This window comes from Haliotis asinina, chromosome 6 (assembly GCF_037392515.1).
Source record: "Haliotis asinina isolate JCU_RB_2024 chromosome 6, JCU_Hal_asi_v2, whole genome shotgun sequence".
Classification (NCBI taxonomy): Eukaryota; Metazoa; Mollusca; class Gastropoda; order Lepetellida; family Haliotidae; genus Haliotis; species Haliotis asinina.
The window spans coordinates 47,236,688-47,252,720 of NC_090285.1; the positions used below are offsets into that span (position 1 = coordinate 47,236,688).

General features: G+C 42.2%; 1 protein-coding gene across 1 annotated transcript in view; it reads right to left on the bottom strand.

Moving 5' to 3' along the window:
- LOC137288095 (uncharacterized) overlaps nucleotides 1-16,033 on the bottom strand; it is a 41,325-nt gene that overhangs the window by 2,076 nt on the left and 23,216 nt on the right. The window contains exons 2-3 of the mRNA XM_067820473.1: nucleotides 9,518-9,608; nucleotides 2,234-2,294 (exon numbers count right to left, since the gene is read on the bottom strand). Coding sequence (XP_067676574.1) covers nucleotides 2,234-2,294; nucleotides 9,518-9,608 — 152 coding nt within the window. The remainder of the gene's footprint in view (nucleotides 1-2,233; nucleotides 2,295-9,517; nucleotides 9,609-16,033) is intronic.

Below are 16,033 nucleotides of genomic sequence, written 5' to 3' on the forward strand. Positions count from 1 at the left end.
ATCTGATTAAGGGAAACTACATCAAACGACAATCACTTCAGTAGCGTGGAATAATGAAACACGACCCTTTCTTGTACGTAAACACACAAACTCTGAAGGTTTTCGATGTGTCGGTTTCACTTTACACCAGCTATCAGATACAAAGAAGTACAAGAATCTGTTGTTGTTCGTCCGTCAATTCCACGGGGACCATCTATTCATCCTGGGGCTGCCCGAGTCTGTCCCTATGGGTGCGGAGATGATTTACGAGTCCAGTCCGCGCTCGAAAGGTTCTAGTGCAGTAGTATAGGGAATGACAGTTCTAAAACACTCCCAGTGCAGTGTGGACAGGGAAAGGCTGCTGCCGGAGTCTTGGAGGCGCTGCTTTTCCTGTCTTGCCTGCGTTGCTCAGCTGCAGCATAGCTGCCCGCCACATTGGTCTGCTCCCGTGAATTGTGGCTACGTATATATCACTGATGGTCAGATTTATATAGCAAAACCTGGGTTAGCTCTGTCTTTATCAAGGGTTACAACGACTAACGCGATCGGGTGGTCAGACGCGGTAGACCCATGTCATAGGTTCCCAGTTGCGCAGATCGGTGCTCATGCTGTTGATCACTGGATTATCTATTTCAGACTTGATTGTTTACAGATCGCCGCCATACAGCTGGAATATTGCTAAATGCGGCGTAAAACCCACTCACACACCCTGTTCGTGCTCACTTGTCGTTACCGTTCGAGATGGTAACGTAGCCTAGTGGTTAAAGCGTTCGCTCTTCACGTCGAAGACCCGGGTTCGATTTCCCACATGGGTACAATGTGTGAAGCCCATTTTCTGGTGTCCACCGCCGTGATACTGCTGGAATATTGCTAAAAGCGGCGTAAAACTAAACTCACTCATCCACGTTACCGTTCGATAGTGATCTTAAACACACGTGAAAGTAAAATGGATTCCACTTAGCCTAAAATTGCTTAAGATCACGGAAAAGTTTTGTTCCTTTATATTTTCAGGAAAAAGCTTTTTCTTTCACGTTTATCGATTTTGCATTAACTGTGAAACCACCTCGCAATTCAATAAGAAAAGCAAACAATTCGCCCACGATGTGTAACTAACTCGTTGAAATTTGATCACGTTTAAATACATGTCTTTCATGGAAATTCCGGGTCAAAATCGATCACAAGCAGCCTACATGTATACATCCATTGCAACCTGTATCTATGGAGGCTGAAGGGTACCTTAGTGTTTAAAGCGGTCGCTCGTCTCTACGAAGGGTTCGGTTTCATTCCCGTGTGAATACAATGTGTGGAGCCCATATCTGGTGTTCCCAGTCGTGATATTGCTTCATTATTGCTCAAAGCGGGGTGACACCTACTCACTCACTATATGTTTGATAGGGTTGTAAGGCATTAATGAGCTCAAAGAAGACTGGTCTGCTCGGAGTCAGTATAATGTGTCTGAGTGGGGTATTCATGCTTAACTGTGGCATGGTATCTCAGTGAGCTAGCGCCATGAAATTAACTTAGGTGGGGGCTAGTACAACCAGCCACACATACATACGTGTACACTTCGATATGTGAGCGAGAGCCGTGAAGATCCGGGTTCGAACATTGGTTCCCAATTGCGCAGATCGCTGCTTATGCTTAAAATGACTGGATTGTCTGGTCCAGGCTCGATTATATAGAGACCGCCGCCATACAGCTGGGATATTGCTGGTACGTAAAACCAAACTCACTCACTCACTCCATGCGACATAAATGTGATTCAGACCTCTGGCAGCCTATGGTTGTCGTGGGGGACGGCCAGATTCGGGGGATTTGGTGGATAACATGACATCACACCCGACAGTATGGCTCATTCCCCCTATCAGTCACAGGACTGTCTGGTCCCGACCCGACTAACTGGCCGTCTCACTACAATAACGCCGAGTGACGAGTAAAATAAAGCAAAACGAACAAATTATGAAAACAATCTGATCAACTCAGAATTAAGAGAATAATCCAAATTTGCAAGAACCCCGAAAAGGTCAAATGGTGACCGTGACCTTAAGAGCATTGCGAAACCACAATCTGATTCGTCAGATCTTCATCATCTATGGAGGAAACCTTGGTTTTACACACAAAGGGTGATCCCAGTACAAACCCTCGGGACACGGCTTAATAACAGTTGATGCTATGTTTGCCAACGGCTTCATACATATGACCTTAGAATACGGGATGTTTCCCCAAGCATAGATAGGTTTCCATGGTTCCCAACCTTTTTATACTCCTAAGTTGCTGTAGCGCTTCATCGTTCCTTCTTTGTCTGTTTATTAAGTCTGAAACAACAAAATACCAGAATTAGATCATTCAGAGGATCATTACTAGTTTTAAAAAGATACAGTAAATCTTTATGGCGTGCATATAAATTGAATTAAGAGAGAATATGTGTAAAACTCAAGATGATAGACATTATATATACAGTCTTTGTTCACCATATATGGGATGAGTCCAGATATTTCTTCTTACAAAAGCTCCTTTATATCTTTATATCAGTCTTTATATCTTGATATCTTTATATCTCATTATGAAGCAGGTTTTGCAAGAGGAAATATCTTGACTCATCAATTAATATGTTATATACACAAACTAAGGCAACATTGCAATTTTTCTATTGTATGAATTACTGTATATATTTTGCATTGTATAAGAGCCTAAGGCATTCGTATCGCAAATAAACGCTTGATTATAGTGCAAGGTGTATATTAGCATCTTCTGGTTGATGACAAGGCGGGATTGGGACATGTCAGCAATTCAACTACAATGGTTCAAATCTCCATTACAACATCCTCCCTAATTCCAACCAAACTGGCACGTAACGGTTGTAACCATACACATGACAACCAGAGCACACAGAACATTATGGGTGATAAGGGAGACATTAAGCAGTGTTTCCATTTTAATGTATTGTTCTCGTGTGTGAATACATCTATATAATTGGGAATACTGAAACAAGCATGAAACCCGAACCCAGGAAGCGAACAGATCAATAATAATGGGAAATCTGGAAATTCTATATAACGTTTTTCAAACTATGATTGATGCTACCTGCAGGGTAAATCGCCCACGCTCATAGAAAAACTGTAATAATATACAGAATCATATTATAGACGACTTAAAAGGGGTCGACTGCACACTCTGGCCATTCTATGGGAAAAGGTTAGAAAGGGTATTCCTACAGTTAGGGGTTTAGTTTTTAGCAACATTCCTGCAATATCACGGCAGGGGGATGCCAGAAATTGGCTTCACATTGTATCCATTTTGGGAATCGAACTCGAGTCTCTGCGTGACGAACGAACGCTTTAACCACTAGGCTACCCCACCGCCCCAGTTAGGAAGTGAGTGAGTGAGTGAGTGAGTTTGATTTTACGCCGCTTTTAGCAATATTCCAGCGATTTCACGGCGGGGGACACCAGAAAATGGGCCCCACACATTGTACCCATGTGGGGAATCGAACCTGGGTCTTCGGCGTGACGAGCGAACGCTTTAACCACCGCCCCGAAAGAAGACTGAGCCGTATAAGCCGACACTCGCTGATTCATGGTAACTTAGGACGGATCCTCTGAGTTGTTATTTTCTTAATTTCTCTCTTTATTCAATGTATGCGGGGTTGTATAAGTCTGCATAAAAATTAAATGCTTCTCGGGCACGTTTTTTGTCAAAAGTAACGAGGGCGGTAGGACTTTATTTTTAATGTTTTATAAAAAAGAAAGTGACGAGGGACCAACACGTTATTAGTTTTTCTCTCAGAAATACGCCTTGGGAAGTTTAACATGGGTTGTAGATTCAGTCACACTCGTTCTTACAGACAATCGAATTCATTCTTATAGTGGACAAATGTATGAACTGGACGCGGCCAAGTCAAAATTATTTTTTTTAAATGGCAATAAAAAAATAAAATAAAAGTGAATGGTAGTTGCCCGAGAAACATTTAACTTTTTTCATTTAGCCTAATATAGATTTGACCCACGACGTAGGTAAAATGTTCCGACACACTGGAGATTCCTCTTAATTTTCCTCGAATTCTTTGTTTCTGTAAACTTTCTACATTTTAAGGGACTTCGCATTTGTCTTGGCAATAGCAGTAGTTTACTGAGATCCAAGTGCGCGAAATGGCTAGTAAAAATTCAATCGGACCAGTAAATCCCATAGTTACTGGTCCCACCTGGCTAATGAATTTTCATGTCATTTTGTTAATCCATAACTCTCGTACGTTATAATGCACTTTTAAAGCATGCAAGACTATAGCCTGATAAAATTGCTCATGGTATTAGCAGCTAAATGACAAAACCCATGTCATGCTGACAACATCTTATCCTCATCTTTTTTTGTGAAGCTTTGATTAGTTTCTTCATTCAGATTTCGGGCTAGTGAATTATTTTGTGGGCTAGTAACTTTCAGGAATAGCGAGCTCGCACTCTGGTGATTGTCCGGTACATATCCATGCTTTATAGGTTAGGAGTTTTCCTGTGGGCAGAGAGTCGGTAGTTCGAACTCCGACCGCATCATACCAAAATGGTAGTTGTTAGTGCCCTGCCTGGCGCTCGGCATTGAGGGGATATAACAACGAGTGAGTTTGGAGTGTCTGGGTGAGGCATCCATGTTAAACTGCAATATGATAAACCAATATTAATCTACTAGCACCTCTATAAGTGTGTACGTGTGCCAGCAAACCAGCATGCAATCGTAAACTGTGAGGAACACTGCCATACACAGTGAACACAGCATCAATACTTGTGGTGAGGAATAGAACCCGGGTGTTCGGCCTGACGTGCAAACGCTTTAACAACTAGGCTACTCCACCGCTCCTCGATAGAAATAAATCAGTTCGGAGATAACAAGAATGGCAACGCAACACTCGATGTCATGAAAAACTGAATGTGCTTTGTATGTAAATATCTTGAACGCAGGTAATATTTATACGAAAATATATGAAGCAGCCACTTGTTTACGACTGAGTGGTAGATATGTAGAAATTGATCTCCTTTCAGTCTATTTGAAGCTTGTACATCGAGGAGACATCAAACTGACATCGGGCTCTTTCTGTGTGTCACATGTGTATCTGATCTCATATTTAATTGCAGATGGTAATGTTAAGAACTGGCTGATGAATATGCACGTACACAGTACAAACAATATTCTGAACAGCAAAAGAAACCCATATAGGAGACATAAACATGAACGCTTACATTTTATGAACTAAGTCTTTCATTTCTTCCAAACATGCTTTTCTTTTGCTCTTCAGTATAGAATCAACTGACTAATGGCACACTCTGTAGACATATGTAACTGTTCCAGTGGTTGGAATAAGTGGGTGTAAATAGATATAATATACCACATACGTGGTAGTAATCACTAGTGTTTACCGTCATTAATATACAGATTTGAGCTCTTACAGCTTCTCGGTATTCCTGCAATATTTGCAAAGTGAGATTATGTACCATGAAAAAAGTTTCATGTTTCATCGTTATGGATTCATATTACTTTTTCTCATATGCACTGGTATTGGCTAGTGGTATGCTCATAAAGTGCAATATCACCTACTTTTGTTTAATGAAACATAAATTTGAGGCTGTTCAGTTGTTTGATACTCCTCGAATATTTGCAAGATGAGATTATAGCTTTAAACGAGAGTATGTTACAGAAGACACTACTCTGTAGGCAATCTACATCATCCTCAGTGTGGATGAACACATTGACAATTGTGGAGTAGATATTCGAAGAGCCATGTTCAGTAAGAACCACGCCATCACCTGAAATTCCCAACACGTCCATGGGAATTCCACCTTTCAGCTTTAGGAGTATGTATACAAAAACAGTTGGGTAACAGGCTAGGTTCATATAGTCGACATTAATAAATGCAGAGGAATTGTGTGAGACACTACTGAAAACGATGACTAGACAATGTTTGTAAAGGTGGACACGTGTTATATTTGTGAGTACCTGAGAGTTTGGGAAGTGGAATCCTATTCGGGTAAAAGTCTAGCCCCAAATATAACACGTTACACCACGAGTGAGTGTGAGTTTAGTTTTACGCCGCTTTAAGCTTTATAGTGCTGCAATATCACGGACATCGGAAATGGGCTTCACACACTGTACCCATGTGGGAAATCGATCCCGGGCCTTCGGCGTGACGATCGAACGCCTTGACCACAAGGCGACCCACCGTCCGTTACACCAAACGGTGATGTAAAGGTACAATTTTACATATTGGATACCGTTCAAGAGTTTCCGAAAAAAAAAAAATAACCAGATTACTTGCAATTACCAGATCTTGGAATGTAGCCTAAAGATTAAAACGTTTGTTCGTCACGCCGAAGATCCGGGTTTTATTTTCAACATGGGTACATCATGTGTAGCCAGTTTCTGGTGTCCACTGTAGCGATAGTGCTAGAATATTGCTGAAAGTGGCCTAAAACTAAACCCACTCACTTGCGACGTGTACCCGGACTACAGAGGAACTCAGTTTTGGATGATACAATTGTCTCTCAGCTACAACAACTTCCCACACCACTAAATTATTTCGCTACAACTAGCTCATTAAGTGAGTGATTTATAACAGAATGCTATCGTACTTGTGACATCTCTTGCCAAAATGAGTTCTGAATTAGTATCTCAACCATGGAGCTAGATTATCTGATCAGTTACATCTCGTAATGAGGGTCGTTAGCAACGGACGTGCTTAATGGTGCGGATATCGGAGTAATTATACCAAACGTATTTCTCGCACATAGATCATAATATCGATTCTTGACAACCATTGTGAGCCATAAATTCGCAGGTCATTCATACAGATGAAATGCCTCTTGCGGAACGCCTTGGTTCCATTGCTGTAATCAATATACTAACACCCGTGCTGTATAATCACTCCAGTGTTTGGTGTTTGCATTCCACGATGAAGAAGTAGCGGGTCATCCGATCAATAGAAGTCAGCTTAGTTCGCCCCTCCCCTGACCTATCACTGAATCCTCCCACACAAGCCGATTTCTCCACCCTGACCCCCAACTGAAGTTCATCTCTTTAATCATCCTTACAACAATCTCTCACATCCCGTTGTCGCCGTCAAGACGTCCCAGAATCGATGGTCAGCAACGGTCAGAGATGACTTGGTTCAGATGGTGGTGCCGCTTTTGGAAGTTCGTATCGTCGTGTTGGACGGTGTGATTGTTGCTGCAGATGCCGTCTTGTCATTTTCGAATTTACTACTAAATTAGTTTTTGAGGAAGGCTAAAATGTATGGAAGAACCATGTCTCTGTTACACAAGGAGCGATAGCTCACTCTTGGTACTGACACCGTTGTCAAGCGCGTTAGAACTGAGGCCGAAACGTCGCTCCTAATTGTGAAAAAGAGTTCTTCTTGCATAGATATATCATTCTTTCTTAGTGCTCCAAGGTGTAACTGCCTCTCCAAGCTAAATATCTTTGTCTGAAGAGGAAACTTGTAGTTTCACTTGTCTGTTCATTCACTTTACAAATAGTCCACGAATCCAGAGTTGAAGGATTACAAGTGTCACGTGTTCGGTGTTTCAATGACGCACAGATCTCCTACTAACCATTACAATTCCGTCACAACACAATTTTTACATATTTGTGAATATTTAATTTTGTTTACTATATGGTCTGTATATAATCGAATCACAACCGGACAATCCAGTGATTCGAAACATCGAAACACGGTCAGTTTAAGCAATTGGGATATGGTGTGATGTATCAACCAAGCTGGCAAGACTGGCCAGTTGGTTGGTTTCTCACAAATATCAGTTACCGAATACCAGTACCATCCCAGAGCTCCCCAGGTACGCCAGCAGTTTAGGATAGTAGGAAGAGCATTCTAAAACAATGTTCCCCTATAAAGTGGTACATTACATGGTACTTTCATGAATATGCGTTGTTATGTTCGGATACTGTGAGCGACGCACGCTACATCGATAGCAATAGCCGACCATATCCATCCAAAGGGAGTTTAAAAAACGAATGATTACACTATCATAACGATACAGAAATAATACGTTCCTCAGAATGATATGGTTTGCTTTTATCGACTGAGCATTTTGATGGTTTATCCAGCTACATCAATACTGACGCCATTCAAATCATCTGACAGAAAATATGAAAGCGACAGGAATTGTCAAACATAGTAATGGTTGGCGTTAAAACAATCGTTGTTTTCACAAGATGACCGATTAATGTAAACACGTTCGTAAATAGTGCAATCATTTCATGTTGTTTAAGAATAACATTTCCTGTATCTTTGGTCTTAATATCATATAAACGATGTGATGTGAAGCAGCTGGAAAGTGATTACGGTTGCAGACATTATGTAGCAGAATTCCAACAAACCAGATTTAAGGATTATGCTTATGTGATTGTTATTCTGTCTGTCCACAACCACAATCATAACCAGAACTGTTATACATGTAGACAGATAAGTTTTTGACGTGTCTGAAGAGTGAGTGAGTGAGTGAGTGAGTGAGTGAGTGAGTGAGTGAGTGAGTAAATGGGGTTTGGCTTTACGCCAATTCTCAGGACCATAAACCGTATATACCCCTCCAGACTAATGTCGCGCCCCAAGCTCGAGCTCGAGCAAGTAGTATTTACGTGAGAGCGTGCGTGCGTGCGTGCGTGCGTGCTTGCGTGCGTTTCCAGCTCTTTCTTTGACGAACCTACGATCCAACATCAACAACAAATATACGATCACTTACTACCTGGGGCGATGGGGTAGCCTTGAGGTTAAAGCGTTCGTTCGTCATGCCGAAGAATCGAGTTCGATTTCCCACATGGGACCCATGTGTGAACCCAACATCTCGTGTCTCCCGCCTTATTATTGGTCTACTATACAAATATCAGTGTAAAAATTAAATTCAACTAACTCACTCAGTCAACAAGTAGGACCATCGCCTTAACCACTGTGCTAACCCGCCCGGTTGCGTGAGTTTGCTTTAACACTGTTTTGAGCTGGATTTCGGGAATATCGCAGTGTTAGTCGGTTTCCAAACGTTATTGGTCTAACTTGCCGACGAACCTTTTTACCACAAGGCTGACCCACTGGATGACCCACAAGATGAATTCCGTGCATTAAAAAGGCCAAAGTGGTCTAAAAGGCCACTCTCATATCACATTAGTTTCCACCTTCCAGAAACACGCACTGCACAGTAACTTCGCAATTCGTAACATGTAAAACGCACGATGTACAATGAATAGTCATATTAGAAAACTATAGGAGAGAAATGTCTTGCAGAGTCACATCGACTCTTTAGTGCATAGATGGCATTAATACTAGGAGTGAGCGAATGTAGTTTTACGCCGCTTTAAGCAATATCACAGCAATATCACGGCGGAGGAGACCAGAAATGGGCTTCACACCCTGTTCCCATGTGGGGAATCGAACCCGGGTTTTCGGCGTGACGAGCGAACGCTTTAACCACTGGGCTACCCGACCGCCTCTTAATACTAGGAGACAAAGATGAGAGTACTGGCAGGAGAGCGAGGAGACTCACCTTACCTCTGTCGTACTGGGAGGACGCGGGGACCAGCAGCAGCAGGAGGACATAGAGGACACCAGACAGCTGCAGCAGCGACACCTTCCACCAGCTCTACAACACGAGACACCGACTCCAGTACACAGACATACAGGCATGTTCAGTACGATTACACACACCACTTACATATATATGTTCAGAATGCTAGGCAGACTAAGATATCAGCGAATATACATGTATATGTTCAGTATTTTCTACTTTTCTATTACAGGATAGACAGTAAGTTCATCGCAGAACCAACACAGTGGATTAATCACAGGTATATCCCTGAACTTAACAGATATATCCCTGAACCTAACAGATATATCCATGAACTTAACAGATATATCCATGAACTTAACAGATATATCCCCGAACTTAACAGATATATCCATGAACTTACATGTTAAGTAAACATTTGGTGAAATCAGACCAAAATAAAAAAAAATTGGTAAAATCACAAGAAGAGATAGCATGAGTTCTCTCGATATTGTACACCCTATATATGAAATTTTCATTTCTGATCTTATCGAAGTTTGGTTTGCAAGTATATGTTTGGATTTTAAAATGAATAAATTTGACAACTGGTATCAGGAGATTAAGGACATCGTTTCATATTTCCAAGAATCGAAATACAATTAATTTTTGCTTCCTACTGATATTCAGTGTGATATCTGGGTTTGTTCTTATCCGATTAGAAAATTGACTCCATATGTTTTAAATTTTGGACAGTCGTAAATGGGATGAATTCGCTTTCTGGTGCATTTTTACACAATCTTAAACAAATGTAGGTTTGTTGACAAGATTCTGTGCACCAAAGAATATTGGAACCATCTGCAATGTGAGTTTGTATGAGCTCGGAATATAATCTTTTGATGGGATTTCCTTTTTGTTTCAGTTATAGCTGTTTCAAGCTCATCTTCCCATTTCTGTTTATAGCTATACATAGCAGAGTCTGAAACTGGAATAAGTATATCATAATATTTCATACAACCTTTCTTTGTTTTAAAGTTTCAAACTCGTATATTCAGTAAGTGTAAAGCAGACATATCCACGAGCGTATATATTGTTCAGTACGGTATGCCAAATTGTTTCCAAAGTTTACTGGCCGGTTTTAATTTATAAGTCATGCTAATGTGATAAACATGTGTATCAGACTATAATCTTGCTTCAATTAAAAGTCGGAAAGAGTTATTTATTTGACTCTATGAAAATTCAGTAGCCAGTCGAGTCAGTGACTGTGGAGATTTACTGGCCAAACTGGATGTTTACTAGCCACGGGCTGGTGGGCCAGTGGTTAATTCGCACACTGGTTCAGTAGCTCTAGCCTGCAATATCCACGCACCTGTACGTTTTCTGTTACATACACGTGAAGTACGTATATTACAGAAGCCTGGCATTACATATGTTCAGTGCGTTCAGTGGAGACAGATCCCTTTCCTCTCGTTCACGGTGTTGAACAACACCTGAACAACAGTCGTGCGGCTAAATATCTTTACACATGGAAAGATGCTTGTTGTTTTGTTGTTTGACGCTGCATTCAGCAATTGTCTAGCAATATGGCGACAGCTTGTAAGTAATCGAGTCTGGACCACACAAACCAACGATCAACAGTATGAGCATCAACCTACGCAGTTGTGGTACGATGACATGTGTCAACCAAGTCAGTGAGCCTGACCACCCGATCCCGTTAGTCGCCTCTTACAACAAGCATGGATTACCAGATCTTCACGGGTTTGAAAGGGTTTGAACAGTACGCATATGTAGGCATTACTGTATAAATAATAAACATCATATATTCAGCATGGTTCTTATAGATATCACGCAGTGGTTGTAAATAATCGAGCTGGAACCAAATATATCAGTATTTTCTGCCACGTCAGCACATACCATGTACACTACACCTAAAGTCGTCTCAAGTCTAGACAATACCCCTAAGGGCGGAGACAATACCAAGACATCGACACAGACGGAACTGTACACATTGCTGAATACAGTCCCCTTACAGTGGAGGTTACTGCAAGAGTCTATACCGAAGCGCGAGGCAAGTCTTTTCCAGTAGACGTCTGGTTCAAAGGAATCGCCAAATTATGGCATTTATGACAATCTACAAAAGGCAACTTTGGGCCCACAGATAATTGCTAAAACCAGATAAGGACGCAAGCTCATCAATCAGAACAGCTCCCTATCCTCCCACGCTGCCAACGTCTTCATCTGCTACTGGGTGATTTCCATCTAATCCCTCTACAGTTCCAAATTTCATTTGTTCTCATCCGACTGTATTATTGGATGGCCGCTCCAAGCGAGCGAAAATATTTCCAGTTTCGCTCAGGCGGTGATCAGTATCGTTGGATGTTTACAGAAATAGATTCATTTTATATGAATAATGTTTATATTAATGAAGATTATTGATTATTAATGGGCGTGGGTTATAACTAGTTGCCACTAACACATATTATTCATGGCGATAGAGGTGGAGATCGGAGGCATTAATGGACATTTTCTGTAAATGCGTCAGCAACTTTGACATTTTTAGGGTAACGTTTGAATTATTGAAGTCACTTACTTCCCATCGTATCCCTCTGTCACGGCACACCAGATGTAGAGCCGTACTTAGACACAAGACATTGAAAAATTAAAAGCTACCGGCATTAGCATGCACTCCCACGAGTATTCGACATGGAAGACTAGATCGAGGATAAAAAATTATTATACACGGAAATAGACAGGGAAAGGGATGATGAATATTTTAGGGATATTTATGAAATTGTGTATTCAGTCATCGCTACAAAAGATATCCCCTCACACATATTAAAGATCTTTAACGTATGTGTTTAGTAAAGATTTTTACAACATTTTCTTCGCCGCTACTATGGACTACTGTTACTGTCAAGCACTCCTTGCGCTCATAGAAAAGCTGTAATGTATACGGAATCATATTATAGACAACTTAAAGGGGGTCGACTGCAAACTTTGGCCATTCTATGGGAAAACGTAAGAAAGGGTACTCCCACAGTTAGGTTGATTTTGTGAGTGAGTGGGTTTAGTTTTATGCCGCTTTTAGCAATATTCCTGCAGCATCACGGCGGGGGACGCCAGATATTGGCTTCACATTGTATCCATGTGGGGAATTCCCGCGCATTCGGCGTGACGAGCGAACGCTTTAACGACTAGGCTACCCCACCGCCCCAGTTAGGAACTGATCGTATATTTGTTGTTGATGTTGGATCGTAGGTTCGTCAAACAAAGAGTTACAGATACACAAACGCACGCACGCACACACACATATACTATTTGCCCGTGTACAGGGGACTGCGCGCGGTTTATCGTCCTAGGACACCACGAGAAAGTTTAACATTATTGACCCATTGAAACTTAGTATACAAACTCCGAGCTGACCAGTCCAAGTCCTATTCCGAGGCAGGAAGGGTTTTGATCGCATGCGAGCAGAGATCGAACCAACGGCCTCCCGCTGTCTAGGCAGATGTTCTATCCATGAGGTCACGATCCCTGAGCTCCGAACACTTACTTCGCTTTAGCTGGCATATCGTGACAACCTACTGTGGATTACTTAAACTCAACCCAATCACTTCTCCAAACATTCGTACAGTAACTGGGGCGTTGGGGTAGCCTAGTGGTTAAAGCGTTCGCTCGTCACGCCGAAGACCCGGGCTCGATTCCCCCCATGGGCACAATGAGTGAAGCCCATTTTCTGGTGTCCCCCGCCGTGATATTGCTGGAATATTGCTAAAAGCGGCGTAAAACTAAACTCACTCACTCACTCACTCGTACAGTAACTACTAGCTCTTTCGGTGACCTTTAAGAAACACCTACCTCTATCGCACTTCACTGTCAAGAATCGTGGCAAACCAAATCATATGCAGTGAAACTCAGTTCGAAGCATGAAAGTGGCCGTTGAACTTTGAAACTGCATTGTTCGTTTTACCCACGGCATGTAGGATATTTCAGGAATAGCCATGTTTGGAAAGTCAGAGTTATCTTCCACTGATAATAGTACCAGACTATTTCCATCTCCGTGTCCGTTTTCGCTTAGACAGGGCCCAGTATAAAACATGGCCACGAGAGGGGTACGAGTCGCCATCTTGCTTGCCAGAATGACACGAGTAGTTACGAATGTTCTCATCCTCGTTAACCAGTGGGTACCCTTGAACATCGACCAGTTTCGGCCCAACTTCAACACGTCACTGGTAGAACAGGGATGGAAATCATCTGGATGAATCACTGAAAGGCCTGGTATTCAACGGAGGGACACTTAGGGATGCGGTACAAACTTGTATCAGTGAGTTGAGTTTGGTTTTAGCAATAATCCAGCAATATTACGGCGGGGGACAGCAGAAATGGGTTTCACACATTGTACCCATGTGGGTAATCGAACCCAGGTCTTCGACGTGACGAACGGACGCTTTAACCACTAGGCTACCCCACAGCCGTCAAGCTTTTATCAACGTCAACGTTGTCTGATCCAGAACAGTAGATAAACCTATATCCCCCAGCAACATTAACGCCTTTCAACAGATAAATGTTAGGAGAATATGACACCTCTTTAACACTGTACCATATCTATGGCACGAATATAAATAGGCTCTGGATGACACATAATAGATTATTCCACTAATGCAACACCAGCACTCCTAGTCGCCCAAGCTATCGCAGCATAAGATTAGTTTGGTCGGTTTATTGTTTAACAATATTCCATCGATATGGCGGCGGTCTGTAAATAGTCGAGTCTGACCAGACAATCCAGTGATCAACATCATGAGCTTCGATCTACGTAGTTGGGGTACGATGACATGTTTCAACCAAGTCAGTCCACCCGATCCTGTTAGTCACCTCTTACCACAAGCAATGGCTAGTGAAGACCAATTATAACCCGGATGTTCTTGGCTTTGACAACAAAGAGACCACTAATCCCAAGAACGTGGCGATGGATAGAATTGTCCTTTATGTTGCTGTTACTTCTGTGAAACGCGTCAGTGAGAACCATCCTTTTCCGTTTGACCTCGCACGCGACCAGACCTCCAGCGTCTGCTGCTGTTTAAATTGTATTTCCTGTTTTTCGGAGTGGTTGAAACTTACATAAAAGCCAATCCCTTTCCACGAAGTAGCCATTATGTAACTGCACACTGCAGTCTGGGGTTCCTTTCAAAAGTGGAAGCAGATTTCAAAACATCTTTGATGCAAAACTATAGAGCTACTAACACGTCATCGTTGTCATTATACAAATTTAAAGCTAAAGTGGAATTCAAAATTCAAATTACAAAACTGAAAAGAAAAACACGTCTGCAATCTGATATAATCCCTAAGATGGCGGAACGTGAGGAAAGTAGTGTGTTCTTTCTTAATCGTCTGGAAATTTGATTAAACTCAAAAGCAATTTAGACCTGGCAGTTTCCGAATGGGTTTGGGGTTAGTTAAGTGCCCTGTCTGCACTGTTTGCCATCAGCGTGCTGGTTAGTTAAGTTCATTACACTTCAAGCATATGTCACGGACGCGGTGCAGCTCATAGCCCAGACAGGTGTAAACGGAAATCACCACCTCTCAACTTACACATTTTACATTCATGTCTCCCCGTGGTCGGTTCTGCCAAGTGAGCGTGTCATCAGCAGTGATGTAAGTGTAGCGCACCGTAACTAAGGGTCCTACGTTAAGAGAACCAGTCTGGACCATACCATCAAGCCCGTTTGATATGTCCTTTGGGGGAATATACGGGCCTGGTGACTTCATGTTCACTTTCCTGAAATTATTTATCAGCTTGGTCGCAGAGTGTGGCTACTCAGTCAAAATCGTTGTCTACTTCAGCACTAACAGACTATCCATATGGTTCTTTCTGAGTCCCCACGGGGTTTTTATCTTGAGAAATTCGGACATTTTACTCTGGCATAACTGTCCTACCCTGTGTGTTGGGTAGCGGATGCCTGTCCAACGCACCATTACTTCGAGCTCCGCTCCCACAATTAACCGTCGTTTAACTCTAGAATTACACTGATGGCAAGTCTTACTCGATACTGAGATACCATGCAACTCCTGAACAAAAGACTCCAGACTGAGCCAAGGTGGCTGCGATATAGAAGTCTGTTTTAAAAGGAGCGGTGGGGTAGCCTAGTGGTTAAAGCGTGCCCTTGTCTCGCCGAACAATTGGGTTTGATTCCACAATGGATACAATGTGTGAAGCCAATTTTTCGTGTCCCCCGCCGTGATATTGCTCAGGCGTTGTGAAACCACACTCACTCACGCACTTAAAATGTGAGCTATGGCCGTCTTAAAGCTACCGTCCCTTTGATGCTCAAGGCCCTGCTATTCTGATTACCCGTTACGGTTCCGTGTAAACAGTACTATACACTGTTCGTAGTGATGCCTACCTCACAGTTTCCTTGAGTGGTTTATCATGTTTAATGCTGCCATACGCCTCAGTCCTATATTATTAAACGTTAAATCTCAGTTCTCATTACCACTCAACAAGATTTCTAACCAGGCCAGGA